The 26,391-nt window shown below is 44.4% G+C and overlaps 1 protein-coding gene across 3 annotated transcripts in view; it reads right to left on the bottom strand.

Moving 5' to 3' along the window:
• Window positions 1-26,391, bottom strand: part of LOC149349319 (transcription elongation regulator 1-like) — a 179,519-nt gene that overhangs the window by 30,271 nt on the left and 122,857 nt on the right. For all 3 annotated transcript variants that reach the window (XM_089578254.1, XM_089578256.1, XM_089578253.1), the window contains 4 exons: window positions 23,680-23,884; window positions 17,748-17,956; window positions 14,506-14,656; window positions 2,211-2,381 (listed from right to left, as the gene is read on the bottom strand). In XM_089578254.1, the coding sequence (XP_089434380.1) occupies window positions 2,211-2,381; window positions 14,506-14,656; window positions 17,748-17,956; window positions 23,680-23,884 (736 nt within the window). The remainder of the gene's footprint in view (window positions 1-2,210; window positions 2,382-14,505; window positions 14,657-17,747; window positions 17,957-23,679; window positions 23,885-26,391) is intronic.

Below are 26,391 nucleotides of genomic sequence, written 5' to 3'. Positions count from 1 at the left end.
CCGCTGCGCTTAGGCGGCTTGGCGCACAGCACATGGCCAAAAAAAAAAAGAGCATCTCCGCATAGCTAGAGGCTGTGTCCTAAACGGGGACTATAGTGAACTAGAATATTCTTGTTCACTATAACGGGGACAGAAGATAGAACCAGATAAAACCATGGATGAGTGGGTATGAAGCCTAAATGGCGCCATCACCGACGCGGCCGCCGGCGGCACCGGAGGGTAGGGGTTGGCGGCGGCGGTGGCGGCTGCCTAGCCTCTTTTCCACGCAACCTCTGGAACTCGCAACTAAATACTCATTAATTCGAGCCCTGTTAATTCGAAAATACGGATAAGTACTGTCGGCGCGGTCGCAATGACTTTGGACGGGTGCTACAAATTATGCGCGAAAAACTTTTTTTTTTCTTTGCGAGTGTTGTCCATCCTTCCACCCATCAGTCGCCAATGGAAGCACGCGGTCAGCCGCGATCATGACGCCGGCTTTTAGCACCGTTCGCTGCTGCAAAAGGCGTTTGCTGCTGCTATCGCGTGTTCCAATGATTGAGTGGCAGTAGACGGCGTCCGCCCCAATCACCCATGGCACAATAAGGCCAACGTACTGAAAACGAGGCTTGCACACTTGCACAACCGGACAAGCGCTGGCACTCTGCCAAAGTTCGCTTCCCCCCTTGCTAGAGCGAACGTCAAAAGTAAACACACCGTGATGTTATCGCAGCATCTTGGCGCGCCGCCAAGAAATGCGTTGTGGACCGTGATGGCGCGAAACGGAGGGACGCATTTTTTTTTTTTTTTTTCAAATTCTTCGGCAAAAATCGGGGGGGGGGGGGGGGGGTGTTCATTATGCGAGTGGGTTCGTTGCGCAAGTAAATACCATAATGCAAATAGTTCTTGCCGGTTTTTTCGCGGCCATTCCGTAATTCGAACATTGGATAATTTGAACTTTTTTTCCCGGTCCCGTGAAGTTCGAATTAACAAGCTTTTACTGTAGCTTGAAACTCGGCATACAATTTTTTGTGCCGCTTCAAATGGTTAACGAGAGCGGTGGTCGTTGGCGTCTTCAGCGAGTTTTCGCAAGAGAGGCAGACTGCTTCAGATTTTCACAGAAGTTCCAGATCATGTGCTTACGGCCAGGCATGGACTCCGTTGAGGCTGTAAAGGGGAAGGAGTGCTGCAAAGCGATCGGACTGCGCCCCGGCGGATGACTCCCGGCAGTAATAGTAGTGGAAGTGCGGGCTACAATAACGCGGCACATGAAATAAACCCTTGTCACTTTCGTGTCGTGACGTAACATTTCCACGATGATACGAATCGTGAAATTCTCTGGTCAGAGTACACTGTGTACAACACACTTGCAATGCTTTGCAGGGCCTCACACTCTCTCGCCCCACTAAAGATCACAGACACCGGGTCGCAAGTGGTACGCACAGCAAGCAATGAGCAGTGGCGCACACTACGCCAGTCACGTGGTATGCCAGCAGCAAGCGGTGGATTGTGGCCTGCTGACGTCGACCAGAAGCACATATGTGCAAACGCGTTTCCAGCACACATATGATGTTCATACCATGGAGATTTTACTGTATATACAATTGCTGACTGATTTTTCTGACTCGGCAGGACCTGCAAAATGGTCCGAATAATCAAATAGTCTGAAAAATATGTAAACTTGAAAAATATAACTTTTCTGTGAAAAACCAGCTTTAAAAATCACAAGATGTACTGCTTCCCATGTTCTGCGTGCAAGCGGTAATATCAGACTGTATCTGAGGCACCATAGTCATGTTTTCGTCATATCCGCACAGCGTCGCGCCACAATGCCAGACAGTGCGACACTGCCGCAGTCATGCTACAAATGAACTCACGTGCCACGTGAAGCAAGAACACTCAGTTTCCGCTTATCAAGACCCCCGGGAAGACAAACAGAAGTGAGCGCCTCTGAATGCACCCCTGCTGCCCAGCACTGCGGGTGGTGCCGTCCAAGCCGTGAGGGACACTACAGCTGTCCAGGGTTCCACACAATTGCGCACTCTTTGTAGGCCATCCTGATGGCGGCAGACGGCGTGCCATTATCTCGAGTGGCTACGATGAAAAACAAATAGCCAAGCCAGTGTGTCCAATTGACTCGCTAAATCTAAGATGGTGCCATTCATTCTGAACTAGGGCTCTGCTCATGATACACTTTGACTAGAAGAAGAGCATGTCAAAAAGAGACTCACAGTTGTTGTCAGTTTAGACACGTACTCCTTGAACCACTCCTCACGTTGGGAGCTGCTGTCCACTGCCCGGTAACGAACATCTTCCGCCATGCTCTTCTTGACATCATTCCAGCGGGAGTGTTTGTCCAAGTGTTTTTGCTCTTTGAGCAATTCCAAAAAATCTTTTTTCATCTAGATTAAGAAAAGAGAAAAAAAGTACAACAGGTAAGCTTTCAATCAAAAATGGCTTGCTTAAAAGAGATTAACAAATGCTGGCACTTCGAGGCAGCACTGCAAGGTTGAAAGCAGAAACTGTCTGCCATATGCAGGCTTCATACAGAAGAACATGAATGAAAATGAATGTGTTCCTATAATCACCGCTACAAAGTGCTGTGCAAGCTCGTAAAATGTCTACATAGCCTGCTCTCCATGCTTGTCCTGGAACTAGTATGCAGAAGACCCCTCCCCTTGTATCCATAGTGCAATAAAGTTGAAACAGCTGAGAGCGTTTTTTGGAAGACATTTCCTCACTTTGTTCCACGCAAGCAACAATATGCACAGCCTCAAAAATAATGAAGAGCATAGCGTACAAAGGCCAGCCTAAAGGAACATAAGCAGCCAGATACGACTGTCAGTGCAATACATACAGCTATTTTGTCCTTGAACGTGTTTCTAACTTTCTGCAACAAATTTGTCGAGACAGCCTACCAGCTACACACGTTTTGATTACAGTGGTTAAGCATGAGGCAAGCTTTCACAACACTAATTTACTGGGTGTTGACGTCACAAAATATTGTCAAGTGGTAGACGACATCCAAAAAAAACTATCAATAAAAAACGTGGATGGCAGGCAATGCACAAGTCGAATACGACTGTCCCTGTTCTACTCCATCCAGCTGTTTACATTCCTTTGTGCAGACTGGCCAATGAAGTGAGCACCATGAACACACAGGAGACCAGGACGCATGAATGATACCATCAAACCTCCTACACACGAATGCCACTCATTTCACTTGCTCGCGTGCAGTTGCTAAACAACCACACCACTCCTCAAACATCAGCTTGCAGCACATCAGGATGCTACCTAGTAAACTTACCATGGCCTGGAAACAGCGCTGTTCGTTTTTTTAAAGCAATTAAACTTGAAAAATAAATTGACATTTTTGCCTCACGAAATAAGACAAACAAAATCTACAAGGTCACACAGGTAATATGATGTTCTGGATAGTAGTGATAAAGCAAATGCTTCTATGGATGTTATGACAGTTTTCTTGCATTTTTCAAGGCATGCTTTCAACAGGCATTAGATAGAAAGTTTAATGTTCCCAATAGAAGAAGCCATGCCATGAACAACTTTTTTAAACAGTGCCCATTCAGTTTCATTCTCTTGCATGGCTTAGTGCACAGAAGCCGTGCCTCAAGTGAGGATATGCCATTGTTACCTATCAGAGTAAAACAAACTGCTGGCTAAAGCTGTGGTAGGGTGATGGAATGCGAATTCCCATCTTAGCCTTCTGTTTTTGTTATCTTAGATGACACAGGGAAATAAGCAAACTGTTGGAACAGCACATCACAACCAGGCACAAAACTATTCACCTCCTGCCCATACGCCACAAAAAAGGTTCTTTTTTGAAGATCAAATTAAAATGTTTTAAAATCTTTTATGTCCACAGACTTGGTCATACACAATAGTTGTAACTAGAAAAACAACGTAACGACACTATCTGCAAGAAAAGAAGCTATAGCTATAACAACAACAAGAAAAGAATTTGGAAGGCTCATACTGCACTAGCAAGCTCCACAGAAGGAGTGCAATCCAAGAAATTATTCTTGCAGCCCCTGCTTTCTTCTGCAACAAGGAATGGCATTCATTACCACTAGTTAGAAAAAAAAAATTGCTGGAGTTTAGTTAAACCGAGTAGGACATGTGAAAGCACTAGAGGGGGTCCAAGCATTGACAGAGCAGTTGTTTTTCAGTTTTGCTAGAGAAGCAGTGCCTTCACAGTGAAATAAGAGGGAAACTTTAATAACCACTTAGGATGTGTTTTCCCCCAAAGAACACAGTTGCTAGGAAGTATTGTAAATGACTTAATTTTTGTCAAGACCCCATTATTGCATTTTTAGCAAACCACACAGACCAAGCAAAACACTGGTCCCATAAATAACTGAGGCAAATGCAGCACTAAGCGGTCTATCACATCTAGAATATTTATAAGACTTTGCCCGAAATTGCAAAAACATTGAGCTCTCGAAATATAAGTCATTCGCAGAATTATTTTCATACAAAGCACAAAGTCAGATTTAATCAATCAGCCCATATTCATTTTTTTCCAGGTTACATAACTTTTAGCAATAAAGGTATTATCGGAGCTCTCTAACGAGTTAACCGCACAAAGAATTGAAGCACAACTTTCATATTTACACACTTATTTGCAAATGATTGGCCACATGCTGAAATATGTTTCAGGTCCTTGAAAAGCAAGCCCACTGATGCATTCCGTCATCAAACAAGCAACTGTGCGACTCGATTACAGCTGCCACTTTGGATTTCACTAGGAATTGTCCTGATGTGCTGCAAAACTGACTGGCACAATGCAGGCTACCAGCTCCAGAACATAAAAAAGCCACTCAATTTTACCAAGGTCAGCTGTTGCTGCTGCTGCGACATAGTTTGTAGCTAATAAATAAAAACAGTCACAGAAACAAGCCACCAGCACTGCAATGAGACTGTCAGGGAGATAGCTGGTCCACAGAAAATTTTTATATATGCAGCAGGTTAATAGAGCACAGTTTCCACACCAAAAACCTTAATTGCTTTTGATTTTAAAGCCATGTAGAGTTTTTTTATTTAAACATGAGAAATAGCAAGAAATGTAGATTGGCTGTGGGTCACATGCGACTGACAACAAAACTGAATGAAAACGGAACAGTTCACTGCTATGAATAAATGTGACCCACACTATGAGCAAGCAACAATTTCAAAGCAATCCTACACCCTCAATGGCTTGCTGGCTTTTACAAATGCAGTTTTATTCAATGCTCCCATACACCACTACAGTTGGCTACAGCCCACGAATGAAGCAGCAGATGCCCATCAAAGGAGGCCCTCCAGCTAGATTGATTTTCATGACGGCTAACCCCCTTTCACCTCCAAGCAGGTCTAAGGCGTTAGCTAACCTCCTTAAAGGGGGCATTTGCTGCTTCGTTCGCGAGTTGTATCATCCGACTATAGCTGCACAAGGGCATCCGAGATTCACGAGCTGCTAGCACACCATGTCTCTCCGAGAGGATAGCACTTGATTAGCTTTTCCAGTCAGTTGCCACACAGGCACACACACACAAGACAGCCAGCAGAAACTATGCCCTTATAAAATGGCCTGCCTTGCAATGCAACCTCACGTGTCTTTCAGTGCCTCTAGCAATGAAGCCAGCAACAACTGCATGGAAGCAGGAAGCAGCTCTCCTTACCATGTCTCCAGTTCAGTGCACCTAGTCAAGACAAACTGTAATGTTAACCAATTTCCACCACCAAAATTTTCAAGAACAGACAGCCACTTGGAAAGAAGCTTACAGGGAGGCTAGCTGCAACACGTCAGCTCAAGCTCTGCAGTGGATACTGAATTCGCATCAAATAAGGAAGAGGCACAGAGCACTGCACACTAGTGACCGCTAGTAAAAGCTGCAAGTGTATACCAACGGCCTTCTTGACAGAGCCACAGAGAGCAATTACAAGCCTTTGGTAACAAGTATGCCAGGCTACAACAAAAACATTATCAAGAGACATGAGAAATTTCAAATGCCTTTGTGCTTAGCATTTTTGTTTTGTGCAGCTTTAGTCTATGGCTTGCCTGACAAAAAGCTGAGTTTTTACTGAGGTCTTGCCGTTTTCTGCCATTCTGTGCCAAGGAAAAATTGCAACCAGTGGCAAGTGCTTACTTGCTTGCAGCAGCTAGTCTTACTAAGTGCTGGTTGAAGCAACATATTTGTCACCATGAATGGAAAGCTTTATTTATGTGTTCATAGCTTCTTTGAAGTTATGAACATTGTGGCTTATGCGCACTCACACAAGGCAAGCAAGCCACTTATGCTTGTTGCGTGCAACTGTGTAGGCACAACAGTGCCACCAAGAACAGCTCTCAGAAAGCAATGCAAAAGCGTGTTCCTTCTATGTGCACAACAGGGTATCAGGTGAAAAGCACTGATATCTCATGTGGTTTACTGTCTGAACAGCTAAAATGCAGCATGGGTATATAATGCTAGTAAACTAGGCCTAATTCTGCAATTCACACCAAGCAAGGCGTATTTTCTGCAGGGCACAGTGTAACCTAACCGAGCAGTAAATGTTAATTAAATAAGCAAAGCATGCTTGACGCCATCACTAGTAGCCTAACCTACTACCACCCTCAGAACACCCCAATGCACAGGACATCATGGACACCAACATCAACTTTGCCTTTAGTATTTCCTTCCAGGGGCGCATAAATGTAAGCTCAGAAATACAGTAAAACCCCGAAAAACATTAAGAACCACTTGCATTGTGGCAAATTTATTTGGTAAAAGACTGGGCAATGATTGCCTGCTTGTGAGACGAGAACGCACAAAAATAAACTCGAATACCAATTATTAATTGGAATTGCAGCGAACATTTTATCCAACAAATTAAAAACTTGACAGATAGGTAGAATATGGGCTGTATGTTTCGAAAATGCTATTTCTTTCTTGGAAATTTTTCAGCCTCAAACACCCCGTTCGTGATCCAACCTTGTGTAGCCTTTTCCCAGCAAAAAGCCATATTCTCCACAGCTAGGGTAGCTTCTCTCTACATATGGCTCCAGTCTCAAGCAGTAGCTGCCTGCTGCTTCTTCTACTGGTTGCTGGAATCAGGAACAGCAAATGGCACTGTCTGGCACGCACTGTTTTCCAGCAGTCTTGTGGCTGCTGTTTCTAGTCCGAATTTGGCATAGGGGGAAAGCGCTCTTGGGGATTTTGGAACAAATGGCAAAGAATGTTTCAGAGAAACTGTAGCAAGAAAAACGGACATATAATTATGTCCCAAAACAGCCACAAGTACCGTTTTTTCTCAAGCAGCGCATTCTTGCGAAAGGAGGTAAGTTGGACTGTGCTCTGTTCAGGGGGAGATGAGCTCACCTTTCAACCTTGCACCAAACGAGCACAGCTGCCAGCTATGCTTCACTTACAGAAGCACTGATGGTGCCACCTTTTCTCACTTAGAGGCTGAAGACATCCCTGGTAATTGCCCTACGAGGTTTTGAGGTGTGCAGTCAGTATGCCACATAAACCGCAACAATCTTCTAGAATTTCTAGTGGTTTGGCATTGTTGCTTCTGTCAATAGCCTCCCATGCCCTAGGCCAAGCACTGTGCATCCTAAAGCCCAACTTTCTCCCTTGTCAGCCTGATTCCTCTTGATTTCCAAGGTCAAATGTATGCATATCAGGAAATACAATGCCAGCTGGTAGTCAGTTCTTATGGTGACTCTATTCCTTATGCTGCTCTGACGATGACTGCAGGCTAGCTAGCTCCGCTTTATATACTATAAGATAAAATCTTGCTTTCACTGGAGGCCAAAGCAGTTGATATTCCTAAAGCTTCTTCTTTGGAAACACATAACACTTCATTAAAAGAGAGAGAGAGAGACCCAACCAGTATGCTGCCATAGGACTGCCATTCTTAGAGTATTTCTAGTTTAGCAAACCTTGCCAAAGCCAAATATGAAGCAGCCACTGAATGAGACAAGCACATAATTATGTCAAAACCAAACAAAAACAATGAAAAACAAAACACTACGGTGTTTTAATTATTGTGTGTAGCAGCGCTCTGTGCATTCATGAAAAGATGCCTAATCATTAGTGGTTTCAGCTGGAGTGATGGATTCCAGCCAAATTTACTAATTATATTGAGCCACAATGACACTGTACAGTAAAACCTCGATAATTTGAACTCTAATTCAAAGTCCAGGATAATTTGAAGAATTTCTACGGTCCCATAATTGCTAATGTGAATCTGACCGGATAATTCAAAATGGCAAATTTTTCGTTTTTGACTCCTTTCGCCGAGGTTTTCGTGGGCCAAAGTCTGAAAGGTTTCCGGCTGCAGGCGAAGCTTTCCAAGCAGACGTTTAACCTGAAAACTCTGTGTGGCTGTTCCATGCGATGTCGTTGTACGTGCTGTGGGTCCACAGCAATAGTGAGAACTAGTAGTCAGTTCAGCAAAAACTTTGTTAAAAATAAAAATTGGGGGGGGGGGGGGGGGGGTCAGTTTGCAATCGTGTAAATACAGCACTGATAACAGTGCCAAGATCAGGGTGCACTTATTACGCGCGGAAATAAAAAAAATCTGATTTTTTGCAACAAAACTCGGGGCACGCCTATTATGTGAGTAAATACGGTAATAGGCAGTGTGAGGGCAAACTGCAGATTGCGAGAATCTCCGAGAATCTCCGGGGCATGCGTCGCACCAGAATCCAAAACTACAGGACCGTTCCAATTTGCCGCTACTCAGGCCACACGTGAGTGTGGAGAAATGGTGAAAGCCCCCGTCCCTTTTTTGCTTTTTATCTCCAGTGGCTTTGGACTGCTGTCCCTGTGATCGCATTCCGCAACGAAATTTGTTTACCTGTGCTGTGGTTGGTTAATCCAAAAACTTGGTTAATTTGAATATTTTTTTGCGGTACCAACGACTTGTAATTAACGAGGTTTTACTGCACTTGAACGGTGGCTTCTTGTTGAAACGGCTTCTGCTGGCCCACCGAACACACAACGGGTGAAGAAGAGGACAGACACACCAGCAATGTGTGGAATAAAAGAGGAAAACAAAATGCTGCAAACTATGAGTATTACTGTAATGGCTTTTATGAAAAGTACGACATCCTGGAGATGTCCTGGTACAGCCAAGTTTATAAATACACTGCCCATAAAAAATGGCCAGACAGCAATGTAGCAGTACATATAGCTGCAGCACAGTACAGCAGCAGCAACAGCGACAAACAGTGCAAAGCAACAACGTTTTATAACATACTCAGGAAGGATAATCAACACATTTTACACATGAGGCATTGCACAGCTACCACTAAACTCATGTCTGGTTTCATACGTGCTATATTTAAAGCGATTTTGCATCACTACGTATCTCAACCTCTAAAAGACCACAATTTCCATTTTAAATTAATCAAGCCACCACAAAGTGCAGAAGAAAGCTCATTTACATAAACATCCTGTGAAAACTATGCAGCTAGCCCACTCACTGCAACCATACAAGCCCGAGAGAAAGTGTTTCAAAGTTTTTAGTTTAAGCATTAAATGCTAAAGTACAAATCCCACAGTTTGCATCTGAACAACCTAGCTCACACAAATACAAATGACCTCAAATGGGACACCCTGTATCAAGCCCAAACTCAGATACCACTTCTAGCCCTTCTTCTTACGTAACCCTTGCCCAGCAGCAAAACTCATTTCACTGCACAGTGTGGTGGTTTGCAAGTGCACGCAAAGCAACAGCATAGCGCTAACGTGTGGAACACCCTGACAAGGACGCATGCCATCCTTCCCTGCCTGTAACTGTTGTAAGCAGCCTGTGCTACAATCCTTGCATTTCTATCATGATGACCACAGAATCCCCTGCTTCACATATTGCCACACCCTCCCAAAATGAAATGATGGTAGATTGTCATGCACAAACAGTGGACAAGCTTTACGCGTTTCCCAGAGCTTTGAAGTGCATGAAAATCTACATGGCTAGCACTACATCCATTCAAGGTGGTCCACACGTCAGCACGTTTAGACTGAAGCAATACTTTTTGAAAAAGAAGAAAGCTGCAGATACCCTCGGCTTACAGGGCATCATCATCATCAATCATGCCATGTAATCCTGTCCCCTAGACACGAGCATTGTGGGTCGGGAACAGCACATGCTGTCCTGTATGAAGAACAGTGGGCAACCTGATCAAGGCATCGAGGCATCACACAATCACCATCAACGATACTGCAAGGTCTCTCAGCTAGCACTGGCTACCTCTAGCAAGTCTGCAAAGGAAGGGAAAGCTGTCAGACGAACAATGGCAGCGCACCGCAGGGCAGGCACTGCCAGCACTGTCTACAAGCTGCTGGCCAGCAGGGCACACAACACATCATTAACACACAACTAAATGGCCACAGCATACTGCAATATCCTATCTAGCTACATTTAAATTCTCCCAAAAGCTAAACACTGTCTGATCCTACGATATGTCTAAAACGATGGCACAAGAGGGTGGTTCTGCCCATTTTTTAATTCATTCTTGCTCAAAGGGCAAAACTAAAGCAACTTCCATGTCTGACAAGTTAAGGGCACGGGAAGCAAGGTAACATCACATGCTTGTAAGCTCAAGATTAAGTCATTTAAAGAAGCTTTAACACTTACGGCTTTAGTACGAGCAGAAACACAACCACTAACAACAGTAGTATTCAAGATCTCTTATGAAGTCGCCAGTAAAACTATGTGGCTGGTACTGGAATTGTAAGACACTAAAACATGATGCTCATCTGCACACATAAACATGTGAAATTTTCCAACACACAAGCACACTACATTACTGCTAGAAAAGTAACTGATTAATATCTAGCTAGGTAGACCTGAAAAAAAAAAAGGAATGTTAAAGTCAAAAAGCCTAGCCCTTGGGGCCCACGGCAACTTATTTTTCAAACATTACATACACAGAAACTGAAGAGGCAGAAGTGATAATCAAGGCACTGTGCAACAAGTCTCTACAAAAAAAGAAGTCACACTTTGCGCTTAACACAGTCAGTAAACAAACAATATAAAGGCACGATAATAAGGCATGCATGTCAAAAATGGACACAGGTGGACCCAGCTGCAGTGACAGCCAAAGCTGCCCTTCCATGAAACAAACCTATACTAGGATGACACATGTGGCAGCAGAGCCACATCATCCAGCAATAATTAAGTGCTTAGCTTTATCCATCTCACATGCCCTGCTGCCTCAAGAAAGGCAAGAACTTTAATGAAATCGTAATCCACTTGCAAGAAGAGTAAAAGAACATTATCCTCCTCTATCACTAGCACTACACACTACTGCAACAAGTGGGAACCTGATTAATAGTGGTGCACCACTGAGCATTCTCTGCGACATTCGCAGCATCCAGAGGCATAAAAACCATCAAGGGAAGCTAGCAAACATCTCTCACAGTGGCTGCTGTGATGTAGGCTTTCAGTCTGAGAACACAAAAGGGTTGTACCAAAGGTAATGCAAAAGGCAACATAATGTCTTTATTACCCAATGTACAAAGATCAAATTCAATCCGTTTGTAGAGTAGCTCTTCTATTTCTTTCGTTTTTTTTTTGCAAGTAAGTAATAGATCTTTTTCACTGCATGCAGCCAATAGATTTCAAGCAGAGGCTGTCATGAAGTTTTTGATGAAGGAAGGATGCAGACTGTCCGATATCGGTAAAAAGATACTGCACGTTCACGGAGATGACACCACCAACAATAGCAAATGTGCTTAGATGAATTAAGGAGTTCGAACAAGAAATACCATCACTGAAGACAAACGATGCCGTGGGAGAACATCAACTGTGACCACTTACATGAATCATTAATGCTAGCTCAAATGTATCGATTGTCATGAACACTACATGAGTTTTGCACAGAAAAAAAAAAAAAAAAGTTGCTCTACAAGCATGCACTTAAGTCATTTAATAAAAAAGGCACTTTTGAATTACTTTTGGTACAACCTTTGTATTATCCAAAAGAAGGCATTAAAGCTTTAGTCCTGGTCACAGTGGCCCAAAACACTGATTTGCACCAGTTTTACTCTGAGCCCTTTAAAATTGCAAAAGCATTCCAGTGCAAATCTGACACAAAAGCTGGCGATATTTAGCTTCATTCTATTGCTTCCAAGGAACAGCTTTTCACTACAGCATGCAAATCATTCTTGCTGACTAAACTATGTTTACGGAATTGAGACATTCTTTTATATTTACAGTTTTACTGACAAAATATAAGAGGAGAGAATGCTGTGTACAGTGAAATATATCACTCATTTTTTTAAAGGGTACATGTACTTTCACCACTTATGACATGTTTCCTCTATTTCTACTTTTGGTAATTTAATTCTATGTCAATTTCTGGGGCTCCTTCCAGCTCATTGATGAAGGCCTTCACACTGCTAGATTCCCATGTATTGCAACATAAGCTAAATATATCATCCAGAAAAATATATTGCTAGAAATGCTTACGAGATAAATATGCCTGCCAGGGTGAGAAAAGAGTTAAAGCATTTTTCACACAAGCCCTTCCGTAAAATCACATAGAAGAATAGGCTCTAAATGCTTCCTGATCACTTCCTTTGAAACAAAGTCACACCAAGGCAAGACAAACGATAAGCAATGGGGATACAAAGAAAAAAACTTGAGCACAAATATAAGATCACAATTATAACGCAAGGAAAAGAAAAGTATAAATATACAAGAGTAAATGCAAAGCCATATAATTGACAAGGTGACAAAAATGAAATCAACAACTTCCAAAGATTATTCACATGCACAGAAAAAAAAGAATTATCCTCAGCTCACAGACATTTACAAGCTCCATTTTCAAACAACCTGAACTTAATATCCACACTCATAAAAATATGACTAACTGAAATCTCAACTCTTCTCTTGTGTCCATAAGTTTAAACATAAGCTGCAGTCATGCTCATGACTGAGCTGATTATAGCATGTGACTAATCTGCTAAAAAACACTTGCAGCTGGCATGCCTCAGGCTCAGGCTTTCACTGAAAACAACAGCAACCACAGGTTCGCATAAGGGACAGATACTTGGATTTAACTCAAATTTGGAAGCATACCAATGTGATCCCTGGCTCAGCCACGCTTCTCTGCGTCAGGACAAGAGACTTTGCACCGCAAGGACCGGCCAGCTCTACAAACCACATTCAATGCAACAAGCCCGTTGGTTGTGGCAGCAATGCTCACTAGCATCTGCCTATGTTAGGCGAAAATTTTAAACTCCGAGGCCCAGCAATCTTTCTGGTATCTACTGTAGTCCGAAAAAGCTAACTTTGTGACTCAACAGAATCCAAAATATTGGTCGTGAATTTGGGTATGCTCCTGAGAGGTGTGTAATGGTTCCTCAATAAAGTCCAAACTACTGTACAAGTTAAAATTATCAGAGAGTCCAAAAAATCAGTCGGCTACTGTGAGATAGCATCAAAGGCCATGTTGTCACACCAGTACTTTCTTTGTCAAAAGTTTAGGGCCCACAGGGTTATGCTTTTTTGCCATGACGTGCATCTCATTATGTGTCTCTGACCAATGCTGATGGATCCAATCTAATGCGTCAATGTTCTAGTCTGATGTCGCGCTAATCAAGTTTTTCGCGGGTCCTGTGAATTTCATTGTAGGGGATTCGACTGCACATTCGGCAGCCCCAAAACATCACCTCTGCAAGCTTCACAGCCTTGGCAGCACTGCAGGGAATTACTGCAGAGGAGGAGGAGGAAGGCTAGCTAAGCAATGTGAAGAACTCAAAGCTGCCGAACTGAGGTTGAGCTTGCCTGCTTGCAACAAAGTGAGGCTTTTCCAGTGCCAAACTCTACAAATTCTGAGTTAACTCTGATTCTGATTGCTCATTATTCAAGTTTTACTCGAATACTGCTTCACGGCTTATCTAGCTACACACAACCACAAGTAATGCCGCCACGGTGGCTCAGTGGTTATGGTGCTCGGCTGCTGACCCAAAAGACGCGGGTTCGATCTCGGCCGCGGCGGCTAGAATTTCTTTGGAGGAGAAATTCTAGAGGCCCGTGTACTGTGCGATGTCAGTGCACGTTAAAGAACCCCAGGTGGTCGAAATTTCCGCAGCCCTTCACTACGGCGTCTCTCATGGCCTGAGTCGCTTTGGGACGTTAAACCCCATAAACCAACAACCACCAGTAAAAATAAATTCTAAGTGGGTAGGGGCACTGGTAAAAACGGAAATTAGTCCTCAGTGTTCCCTCCTGGCGCAGTAGTGCAGACAATCATTAACTGGTGGCCAGGCTGTGATGATGATGCCTCCTCTCTGGGGACCCCCTGCCAGTTATTTCTCGCTCAGAACGCCCACCCCAGATTTTTTTAATCTTAATCTTTTTAATCCTTTAATCTGGTGGTTCAATGTAAGGGCATGTGAGCTCAAGGTGCTGCACCTGTCCTGGGGTGAGGCCACGGCACAAGAGAATGCCTGAGGCCAAGGCATGCCTGCCATGGTCAAAACAGCCTCAAACAGGCCTCCCTGAGGCAGTGATGGCCCACAGACCCACCTTTTCTCTCTGGTTCAATCGTTCTTCCCGTTCCAACTTTCGAAGCTCCTGGATGTAGTCGTTGAACATGCTTTCACGCTCCCGCATCTTCTCTATGTTCTTGAACCTCTCATCCTTACCATATTTTTGTGCAAAGTCACTAAATGTTGACCTGTCGGAACAGCACACAGAAAAAGCACAGTTGGAGAAGCAAAATGGCCAGGAAACACACATGCAGCTTCACACCCATCTTCTAATTATACAGGATTCTCATAAATACTCTCTCCAGATTTTTTAAACAACACGCAATAAGCAGCACACTGAAATAGTTTCGGCACCCAGGTGATACCACCAGGTGCAAAAAACTGAGAGGGTAATTGTCATCACCAACTTCCTAATTACCTAAAAAAATTAACCAACATTTTATCCACTGCAGAGTGTGTGTATGTTCATATATTTGAAACTTGTGAGGTGGTCCCATTTCTAGATCACTCCTCTTAGTAGAATTCTCCTAGCTTGCCCATGTTTGTGTTTACTGCACATGCAAGATGGTGATGATCAGTGTAAAACTCCTCCAGGCATGATGCAGCTTCTTGCATTGCATTTCGTTTGGCAATGGCATAGTTTAGAATGGCATAGAAGAAAATTCAGGCTCCATTCTGTTCACATTTTTTTCCATCACCCCCGTACATAATACACTGCACTTTCCGTAGCCTTTCAAGTTAGGGAATATGACTGCTGTGCCACTGGAGAAAGCAGTTGGTGATGACATGAAGTGGAGGTACACTTTATAGCAGAGCAGTTGGCAGTAAATGGGCCCTACGGGTGAAAAGGGGGCATGGCCTTCCTCGACATCATCATAATCAAAAATGTGCTGGCATATTTGGTAAAATATCTCGGCAGCATGTTGCAAAGACCATAAAGCACCAAATAAGACCACTGCAACGCCATGGACACACAATACATGACGATGTTTACTGTACTGCATGCGGCATTTTAAGTCATACTTCGCACAGATTGTACAGTCATGGACAAAAGTTTGTAGAATGCAGATTCGCGGAAAAAAAAAAAAGTTCTATGCGGTCAGGCATGTGAGGTCAACTAAAAGCATACAAGCACAAAGGGGCACGTGTTCTCTATTTCGTTGGAACGAATACCAACTGACTGGCTGGCGATGCAATAAGTTGTTTTCCGCAAATATGCATCCCATTAACTTTCGTCCATGACTGCACTTCCCAAGCAACCACAGATATCCGTCGGACGTACGAGCTAGATCCGAACGTCCTTTGCCGAGATCGGACGTCCATCGGACGTACGAACACAATCCGATTTCAGATATCCGTATTCATACATCCGTCGGACGTACGGACAGTATCCACTTTTGTATATCCGCATTAGAGACAAGGTGTACGTCCGAGGGATGTACGGTGGAGTATATTCTCAGGATATGAGTAAAGAGTTCTAATTTTTCACACAAAATTCGTGCCGTTCGAGTATATGTATACTGAAGAGTACGCTTTTTTAACCTAAAAAATTTTATTCGCGAAGGAAATTTTGTCAGTTTTATTGGCTAGTGTGCGCGAAATTGCGTTAATATCTGCATATCTGCTTTGGAGAAATTATTTCCATGAGCTGCAGGGTTTGACTTGAGGACTTTTGTAAATTCGCGCAATTCCCTAGTCATATACTTGCAGTGCAAGGGCCACTGCTGAACTAAATTTATTTAAGGGTAGGAGCGGGTGCTGCACAATTTTACAGTAAATCAATTACTAATTTAGATCTAGAAAACATCTAAAAATCAGTAGCGACATCGTGTCCGCCGTGGTCAAACGCGACTGAAACCACTTGTAAATTCAAAACTCCCGCCAAACTCCACTATCATCATCATCATAAATGCAGCTTGTAGTCAGCCCAATCCAATCGATCAGCCACAGAGGGCAGCGGCGTAATGGCGACATTGTCAGTTTGGTGCGAAGCGTGGAGCCCCTTTCGAGCTCTGTTACTATAATTTGTGGCTTTTTTTAGCCTGCGCACGAAAGTGGTGTGTAACTTGAACAATTCAAAGAATGCGGCAAGCGCCTGAAGCCCTCCTGGAACGCTGGAATATCGTACTACACCGACTTCGTATGAAAGAAGGCCTAGTGTGATTGCCTACAGCATGGCCTACGGAGGTAAGTACAGTACACTGCTTGGGAATTACTTTTATGACAATGGAGCAGGATCTGTAACATTCTCTCGCGGGAGAGTTGGAATTATGTTATGGCTATACTGTGGTGTGGGCTACAGATGGGTTGAGGCTTGTGCTACGTCTCTTGCCTCTTTGTGCTGTTGTGGTCTTCATTAGCATGAATAGCATTGACAAAGTTGCCGAACATTCTTGAAGTTATCATGATCTCTTGCAATTTAGCGCAGGCATAATCTTTTTGTCAGCAGTCCTGACACTGGTTTTTGCTTGAGTCTAGGGAAAGGAGGGCAGAACTTCTCTGAAATAAGAGACTGCATGTAACAGGTGGGTCGTAGGGCGGGTGCCATCATGAAAAATGCTCAATTTCCTAGCTCTTGGCCCCTTGCAAGCATAGAATACCTTCTGGTGTCAAGGATGATGACTATGTCGGTGCGTCTCTCACCTCTGTGTTATTTTGGGCTTCATTAACGTGAATACCAATAACAAAGTTGCCAAGCATTTTTGAATTTATCATGGTCTACTGAGATTTGGAGTGGGCTTGAGTACTAACCTTTTTCTTTTCATTTTTTGCAGAAAGCTGTTCGCTTCCGCTTCATCATGGAAGTAAGAAGATGGGTGTGCGCTCGAAGTTTTACGTCTTATTGAGGAGTTACACACTTCACAGTAACTCAGTCCTGTGCTGATGTACAATCACAATAAAATATTCTCGCTGTACTTTCAGTTGCTTTTTCATTTGATTGCCCCGCGGACACGAAGAAAGTATGCATGTGCCATATATGCAAACATCCGAGAAAGATCCGGGAATGGACGTCCGAAATCAATGTCCGTTGGCCAGACAAACATGTCCCTTTGGACGCCTATAGGACGGCTGACGGACGTCCACCGGCTGTTCACGGACATCCGTCGGCCGCCCAGAACATCCAAAACGGACGGCCAACGGCCGGCCGATGGATGTCTGTGGTTGCTTGGGTTGTTATGTAGCAGTGTGCACCAGAATCAGCCTTCTGGCGCAGTTACAACGTCACTGCAAGTTATTGTGTCCCATTTGTCAAACCGCAAAACAAAACCAACCACTCACTTGCTGTTTAGACCAGCTGATTCAAGCAGTTGCTGGAAAAGGTCCTTGCGCTCACGCATCTTGTTTCGCTTCTCCCTCCGCTCCTCCTCGGCTCGCTCCTTGACATACTTCTCAAATACCTGTTTGCGTTCCTTGGACGTCAGCAGGAGGTACCGGCTATCAAACACAATCTTGTGTAGCTCCTTCTCCCAAGTGGAGAATGCAGACACCTGCATCCATTTCACACATGTTAAACCCACCGAGCAAACAACTGGGAGAAGAAAGAAAAAAAGCTGCAAAAAAATTTTTTTTTTTATTTGGTACCTGCATCGCCTTTCAGCATTACAGCAGGGGGGCACTTTCACATTCAAAAAACAAACAAATCATGCACTTAACGCGTGAAAAAAGGCATCATTAGGTAGAACATTAACAATATGTGGCGGCAAAGCATTCCATTCGCGAACTGTTCGCAGAAAAAATGAATAACGGAGTACGTCACCTTTAAAAGGAAATTCATAAAGCTTTAAATTGTGGTCCCTTCGCTTCGAGACATAGAAAGGCGGCTTCAAATATTTTGATCCGTCTATGCCAGTCTTGGAATAGAAAATGTTATGCAAAAATTTTAATCTGAGATTTCTTCTTCGAGTTTTAAGTTCTGGCCACTGAAGATTCCTTTTGCTTTCCGAGATACTGAGTGTCCTGGAATAGTTTCCAAGTACAAAGCGGACTGCCCTATTTTGAATTTTTTCGAATTTGTCAATAAGTTCTTGTGTGTGCGGGTCCCAGCACACTGATGCATATTCGAGTACTGTGCGGACGCGAGTAAAATATAGCTGTTCTTTGAGATGCTGTGGAAGGTGGCTGAAATTTCTTCTTAACAAATCTAATATACCAGCAGCTTTCTTTACGACGTAATTAACATGCTTTGACCACCTTAGGTCAGCAGTAAGATGAATGCCTAAGTATTTAAAATTCTGTTCTTTTTTCAAGGCCGCATGGTTTATAGTGTAGATATAAGCAGGGTAGGAGCGCTTCCTCGAAAAGGTGACGTGTACACACTTTTTAGTATTCAAAGTCATGTCCCAATTTTTACACCACATGGCTATCTTATCTAAGTCGTCTTGCAGGCTTTGCACATCAAGTGAACTATCTATAATTCTATAAATCACGCAGTCGTCTTGCGAACATTCTGAACGAAGAAGTAACATCAGCATTAATATCATTTATATACAACAAAAAAAGAAGTGGCCCCAGAACAGAGCCCTGGGGGACGCCTGAAGTGACAGAACCATAGCTCGAGGAGCGACCACCAACAACTACACACTGCTGCCGTAGGGATAGGTATTCAGAGATCCATACAATGACTCTTTCATTCAAATTGTAGCTGCGTAATTTAGAGACAAGGAGATCATGCGCAACAACATCAAATGCCTTCTGGAAGTCCAAAAAAATGCAATCAATAACTTTCCGTTTATCAATAGCAACTGCGATATCATAAGTAAACTCAACCAACTGTGTAGAGCAAGACAAACCTTGGCGAAATCCGTGCTGAGCAGGGTTAAGTAAATTATGTTTAACGAGGTGCGACATGATAGAACTGTAAATTACATGCTCCATTGTCTTGCAAGCTATACTTGTTAGAGACACTGGCCTATAGTTTTCTACCAAATTTCTCGGTCCACTTTTATGGATGGGCACAACGCGAGCCAATTTCCAGTCTTTTGGCAGAGTGCCTTCTTGCAAACTCTTTTCAAATAATCGTGTAAAGTACAATGACAATGTATCAGCGCAATTTTTGATAACTGCTGCTGGTAAATCATCTGGGCCGCTTGCAACCGACGGGTTCACATTGCGCAATAACTTGCGAATTCCTGCTGTACTAAAGATAACTTCCGGCATCAGATCAGCACTTGCTGGAATCTGTAAAGCTCGCGAGTGGGATGAAGTAAATACCGACAAGAAATATTTACTAAAGGTGTCAGCCTTACATGCGTCATCTTCAATGAGCGTATCACCACTTTTTATCGTTGGTACCGAGCAGTCATCTTTAACGCGACTGCGAACATGTTTCCAGAATTGCTTCGAATCCTGTGCCAGCCTGTCTCCAAGTGAAGAAAAGTAAGAAAGTTTCGCTGTTCCTGCTAGCGATTTAAACTCAAATTTCAACCTTTTTAGTTCAGCTAGATTCCCAGGGCAACACCTTTTTCTCAGTTTCAGATAAACTCGCTTTATTCTTTTCGTGAGAGTGCGTAACTGGCTGTTGAATCATGGTTTGTTTTTAGCTCTTCTAGGAGATATAGTTTGCGTGGGGATGAACATGTGTTGTAGCTGTAAGAGTTTTTCTTTTAGAATGGTCCATAACTGCTCGGTACTAAGTTCATCAGCCAAAGTATCGAAAACAGAAAAATATGATTCTAACTCTATGTTAATGCTATCATAATTTCCCTTACTAAATACATAGACTTTTCGTGCGAGTTTCTTTGCGACTGACACATTTCCAATTGAAATGTCGGCTATCACTATATTGTGATCACTTATTCCTTTCATTAAGTAAGTTGATTCAGAGAAAGGTGGCCAAAACCTTCCTCGCAGCAATGGTTTTTCACAGTAGTTGCATCAAACGTTTCACGGTGTGCACCCTACTGGGGATGTCAGAGCAGCAGCAGCAGCCACTTCTACGATGCAGCGTGGTTGTGGGAGAGCCCCTTGCTTCCCCCACACTCAGGGTATGCCAGCGACGAGTGCGGGGCTTGACGCAAGCAACGAGGTATGTAAGCAACCATTTTTCACTGTCCCTGAGGCCTTTGCTGACGGACTCCTGCCTTGTCTGGCTGGTCCCTACCATCAAGAGCCGAATGCCTCGCGATCCACCCACGCGGAAACTTCGAGCACACCGAGTAACAGTTACCACTGACCAGAGCCACTGTTGTCTCGCCAATCCTTGTCTGTGCATGCATCTGCTCCTGCTATTAGCTGAAGGAGTGCAATACAGTCCTCGTGCTTGTACAGGAGCTGTCTGCATAATACTTGTACAGTCCATGTTCTTAAAATTCTTGCAGTGAGAGCACAGAAGAGCAGAACGGACCTCTTTTGGCTCAGTGCTCAAACCTTGCACTCTGCTGGAACGTGTAAAGCTTTGGGTTCAGACGAACAGACCGGATTGTGGGTGGCCCGAAATGTCACTACTTTGAATGACGTTCAGCTGATGGCACGGACCTCCCCGCTGCCGGATTGCGGACCGGACAGAAAGAAGCAGCTACCTATTCCGTCCGCACATTTGGTGCCAGACCGGGCATGTTGATTGGCACTAGCCCATCAACATAGGCTCGCTCATCTGGCTAGCTATCTGGAATGAAGTCTGCTTTTGTTTTGGCCCAGCTTTCACTGCATTTGCAGTTTGAGCGCAGCATTGTTTTGCTTCCCTTTCATGTACTTTGTTCACTGTGTTGTTTGCTCAGTGTATGCTCAGTGCGCAGTTGTGAGGCTCTTGCGCATGTTCATGTGCATGCATGAGTGACTGACTGCTTTGGTCCGTTGTTTTGCTTACTATGAGAGAAATTGGAAAGAGCGCATCCCATGAAGAAGCGTCGCATTTCTACTGCTCATTGAGAGCTGCCAATTGATACAGAATACTGAACACGCTAACCACCTCAACCGAAAATACCCCAATAACGCCACCCAGTATTGCCAGGAGCCACACAGCTCCCCTGGAAGACACCGATGTAGTGCTTGCGCTAATGTGTATCGGCCGCCATTACAGTCTCCTATTGCCTGGCTCCAGGTGTTGACACACCCCTCTTTGTTGTTGTTGGTTGCTTACTAATAAAAATAACAACGAGAGGAAAAGATGTTGCTAGCGTGAGAAAAAGGCCAGGGAGACGGAAAGAAAGGAGGGAGCGACAGTAAGAAATATATACACTATGTATACAAACACAGAATATGAAAATACTACATGTGGGGTGCTGCGCCGCGCATGGCTGCCAAGAGTGCTCAGTGCGTGGGCGCGCAAACTGCTTGGTGGGGGGGAACGGCTGGTCGACGCCCACACGGTGTCTTCCACACCAGCGCAGATGGATTGAAATATGTGACAATTTGGTGTAGTGTGCTTGGTTTACATCAGCCCATGCAATGCAAAAAAATCCTCCAGGCAGCCATCACACAAGCACTGTACTACTTGACAACCACGTACATCACGTCAGTTAAAGGATCCAGGGACTGCCTCCGGAGCATGGACCATTAGAGAACGGCAGCAGCCACTCCTTCTTCTATGCAAGCCCACTACACCTTGCAGACCCTGACCAAGACATTCTGTGGGAACCTTTACAAGAATGTGGAGGACTGGTTCCTTCTGTTTGAACATGTAGCTGCTTTTATTTAACCAGTGGTTTGGTTTATGGTTCAGGCTATGAGGGACATCGTAATGAAGGGCTACGAAAATTTCGACCAGCTCGGATTTAACGCGTTCGTAACTGCGAGTTTTTAACCTCGCATAAAAAAAACGCACTTGACCTTCAGGGTACAGCATGTTTGCTTTATCTCAATGTGATTGGCCGCTGCCACTGGCTAACACAGAAATTTCGGATTGTGCCTTGATACAGCGAACACCCTTCGAAGTGAATGATGCTTAACACCAGAAAAACGAATGCGTCTGACCGCGTGCTTTTGTTGATGAAGGATGGACGTACGGACAGACGGGCATGGGCACACGCAGCATTGCTAAGCACCCCTACGGAAAGCTGACATCTGGCAAATGCCTGACAGACGGCACTCTGCTTTCAACTGCAGAAAAGTGAGCCATCTCTACTGCCTCTGTTCTTACTGATCCCTTGGCCTGTAGGGCTTCCATGCTGACTCAAAGAGACCCTGGCTTGGCCAACAACCCAGTGAAACTGAAGGATTCCTTGCAGAACAGCATAATTGACACCGTGTGCAGCGGAAGTTATGCTCCTACACTGAGGCACTCTTTCTCGACCCCGCACAGTTCCTTGCGAGCGGCACAGGGTCGATTGCCACCAAGGGTACAGCTGGTGTTCAAATTGACAGATTCATGTTCATCATGAGTCGTGACGTTCTGTGCGACTGCTCTGCTTTCTGTGTGAGTATGGCGCAATCATTGGCCTGCACAAATGAACTGTCACCTTTTCAGCAGGACATGCCGCTGAATTTGACAGCTCCAGCCACCGCAGTGCCACTCTTCGCATTTCTGCAGACAGCGGCACGCTACCGCCATGAAACAGTGTTGTGGTTGAGGTTGCCAGTGGCGACTTGCACGACGACAAAGCAGACGCTCAGGCTAACCATTTATTCCAAGGCATCTACGCCACTTGCAGTTTATTCACGATTCGTGCCGGCCGGTCTGCAATCCTTGTCACCAATTTTTCTCACAAGCACCGGCACCTTTTCCCAGGAACTGCTATTGCTTCCGCCAACCCTGTTGTCGGTGTTCCAGCATGTTTTGGGTCTGTGGCGGTGGGCACTGACAAACTATCTTTTGCGAACGCCAACAATAACACAAAAACATCATCTTGTTTAAATACTTTTTTTTGATTACCACATCAAGCAATCAATTTTCAGAAGTTTTATCTTTCTCATCTACTTTTTAAAAAGTCCTGCTCATCATGTGCCGCAGTTTTTGTCACTATGGGTGAACTCTGCATCTCTGTTCACCAGGTGTAGCTTAAAGTTTGATTGATTGATTTATGGGGCTTTTTAACGTCCCAGAGCGACTCAGGCTATGAGAGACGCTGTAGTGGAGGGCTCCGGATAATTTCCGGGTTCTCCAACGTGCGCTTACATCACAGCACAGCACACAGGTGTAGCTTCATTCAAGGTGCAGAAGAACACTCCTCATGAGTCCACCTCACTTGTGCGTGTAACACGGGTATTATTTTGAAAGGCTGGCTGAAATTCTCCTCAGCACGTTGAAGAATGTGGAAGGAAGTCAGCAACCCACCTCCTTCTCGACCAGCATGTCTCTGAAGCGCTGCATGCGCACATCCAGTGGAATGGCAGCTCGCTCCTTGGCTGCCCGCAACTCCGCCTCCATGGCAGACTCCTTGCCCTGCCCTCGCAGCACCGCTGGCTCCTCTGTCTTGGCCTCGGCCGCGCCGTTCTGGGCTTCTGCACCCTCAGCTGCACTCTCTTCCACCTCTTCAGTCCTGCGCAATAGCATACGCCCCTTTAGGCACTCTTACATGCCCTTTCCACGATTAGCATTTCACATGCATTGGTAGAAGAAGCTTTCCTCCAAGCAACTAATGATGGGATTGCTCATTCAAGCACTATGTCTGTGGGGCTCAATGCAGGCTCAAGCATCTAAGAGGCCTCTTTCAGTCACTGTAAAAAGGGCATTTTAATTTCAAGTTCTAGAGAATACAGATTGATATGCATACAACTGTCGCAAAAAGAACCATGAGCAACCGTAATTTCCAGTTTAGCAGAGTACCCTAACCTAAGTTAGAAGGAGTACAGACACCAAATTTAGGCTGCATGTTTCTGCTTTGTAATGACGCGCAAGACATTGCTGTGTATGGATCACAACGTGGTACCTGCCTATGGCCACTAAATAATTTATTATTGTTTTTTTTTTCTCTCACCTGTTTCGGTTTCAACAGTCAAGTAATGGCTATGATGTCAAAGGTCAAAGGCATGAAGAAACTGCAATATAATCATTGCCTCTTCACTCATTATTCCGCCTCATATGGCAGGCTGGCTTTAGTGATGTAGTGAATTAAAACGACCAAACCGCAATTATATCGCAGTTTTTTTTTTCACGCCTCATGTAACCCATACTCACATTTGACTTCATTGCCATTGCTCAGCTGTTGAAACCAAAACAGGTGAGAAAAGAATTTCGCTTACAAATTACTTACTGGTCGTAGGTGAATTCCAAGAGAAGGCAAGCATAACAAGGGGCGGCACAAAGTGGACAGATGAGATTATTAAGTTTGCAGGGATACGGTGAACATGGTTAACTGGAGAGGCATAGGAGAGGCCTTTGCCCTGCAGTGGACATAGTCAGACTGCAGGCAAAAATTTGGTGTCCAAAGGTCTTGCGATTCTTACCTAGTATACCGACTCAGGTGCACCATGTCTACTGCTACATACGTGGTACCAAGAGCCACTGAGTGTGGCTCTACTATACATCCAGTAGACAAAGATGAGCAGGCCTTCAGAAACCTGCTGCTTAACTCTTTCGCTACCGCGCCATAGGCGATCGTTCGCATATGATCGATTCAAATCGCCCGCGCAAAAAAGCTAATTTTGGAGCGTTGTGGACGTGCTTCGCCATCTAGTTAGCGAGCTCAACAACTGCTCTTTCGATGGCAGCCTTGGTTTCAGTGTTTTGACATGAGGGGGCGCCGTGAAAAATAAAACTTTGAACGGCCGCAGCACCGTCAGCCGGAGAAAATAGCGTCCGCGTCGCCTCGCGCTCCTCGGAAGCGAAAGCTGACACCGAACACGTCGGCCGGTTTCGGTTTCGTTTTTTTGCGACGAAAGCAGCGGTTATTAGTCGGGCAACAATGTACAAACGTTGGATTTCGGTTTCGGCAGCGAGACTTCGCCTCGGGAGCCTGGAACGTCAGCGCGTACTTGCATGCAAGTTCTGTTTTCGTTCGCTGTATGTTTTCTGCGGTGCATACGGTTTGTAATTGATAACAGTGGTTTATTTTTGTGCTTCAGGGTCTTGACAACGTATGGCAAAGATAGTTTGCCAAATGCTCAAGGTCGCGTCGCGTTTTTCAACCAAGACGACAGCTAGGTGTCCATATCGGTACATCGCTGCGGAGCGGCGCTCGGAGATTCGCTCGAGTTCTCGACTTTTTTTTGATGCTCTTCACGGCGGAAATGATGAAGATCGTGTGCGGAAACACTAATAAGTATGCATGGATGAAGATTTTCAGCAAATTCGGCGTGACGGCTCATGGGAAGACGTGAATCTGTTGGAGATTCTTATGTTCATTGGAATCATCATATACATTGGAATTGTTGACCTGCCACGACTGTATCTCTACTGAAATACCAGAATAATCTATTCTGGCTCTCTGCCATCAAAAATCATTTCTCAAAATTGGTTTTTCGCTTTTTTGTTTTTGTTTTTTTGCACGTAACGGACCCGGATGATTCAGTGGCGGCAGCTTCTATTGGCAACACTTGAAAAGTGTCCTGGCTTTTGAACCACATCGATAAAACTTATTTCATCGATCCTGATGTTTTAGAGCTTGCCTAAAATGCCAAATTTTATCAGCTGGCTTTCAGGGAGCAGCTCATTCAAGAAATCTTCGGGTATGATGAGGGAAAAGAAGTCCACGCCCCCAATCCTCTCATAGAATCCATTCAACACCAACCGAAAAGAATGAAAAAAAGAAGAAACTACAAGCTCGACTATCAGAGAACAAGGGAGGAACAAAGATAAAACCTTATGTGAAGCACTTGTCAGTCTACCGCTACTTCACATCTTCACCTCTGAGTGCTCTTCACAGTGGCACCACAGTCATGACCCCTGACTTGACAAGCCATGGAAAGTGCAGTAAATTTTTCTCATAGCTGAAACTGTGAATAATGACAGCTATAAACATGTGCAACAGTTTGTATATTCCAGTTTTCCTCTAATCAAGTTCGGGCTTAGTGCAGCCGGTAATTTTTGTTTTTGCTATTTACTTTT

Source organism: Amblyomma mixtum, chromosome 3, assembly GCF_055824585.1.
Source record: "Amblyomma mixtum isolate Tamu chromosome 3, ASM5582458v1, whole genome shotgun sequence".
Classification (NCBI taxonomy): Eukaryota; Metazoa; Arthropoda; class Arachnida; order Ixodida; family Ixodidae; genus Amblyomma; species Amblyomma mixtum.
Note: the sequence above shows the minus strand (reverse complement) of the source record. Positions and strands in the feature narration are given on the sequence as shown.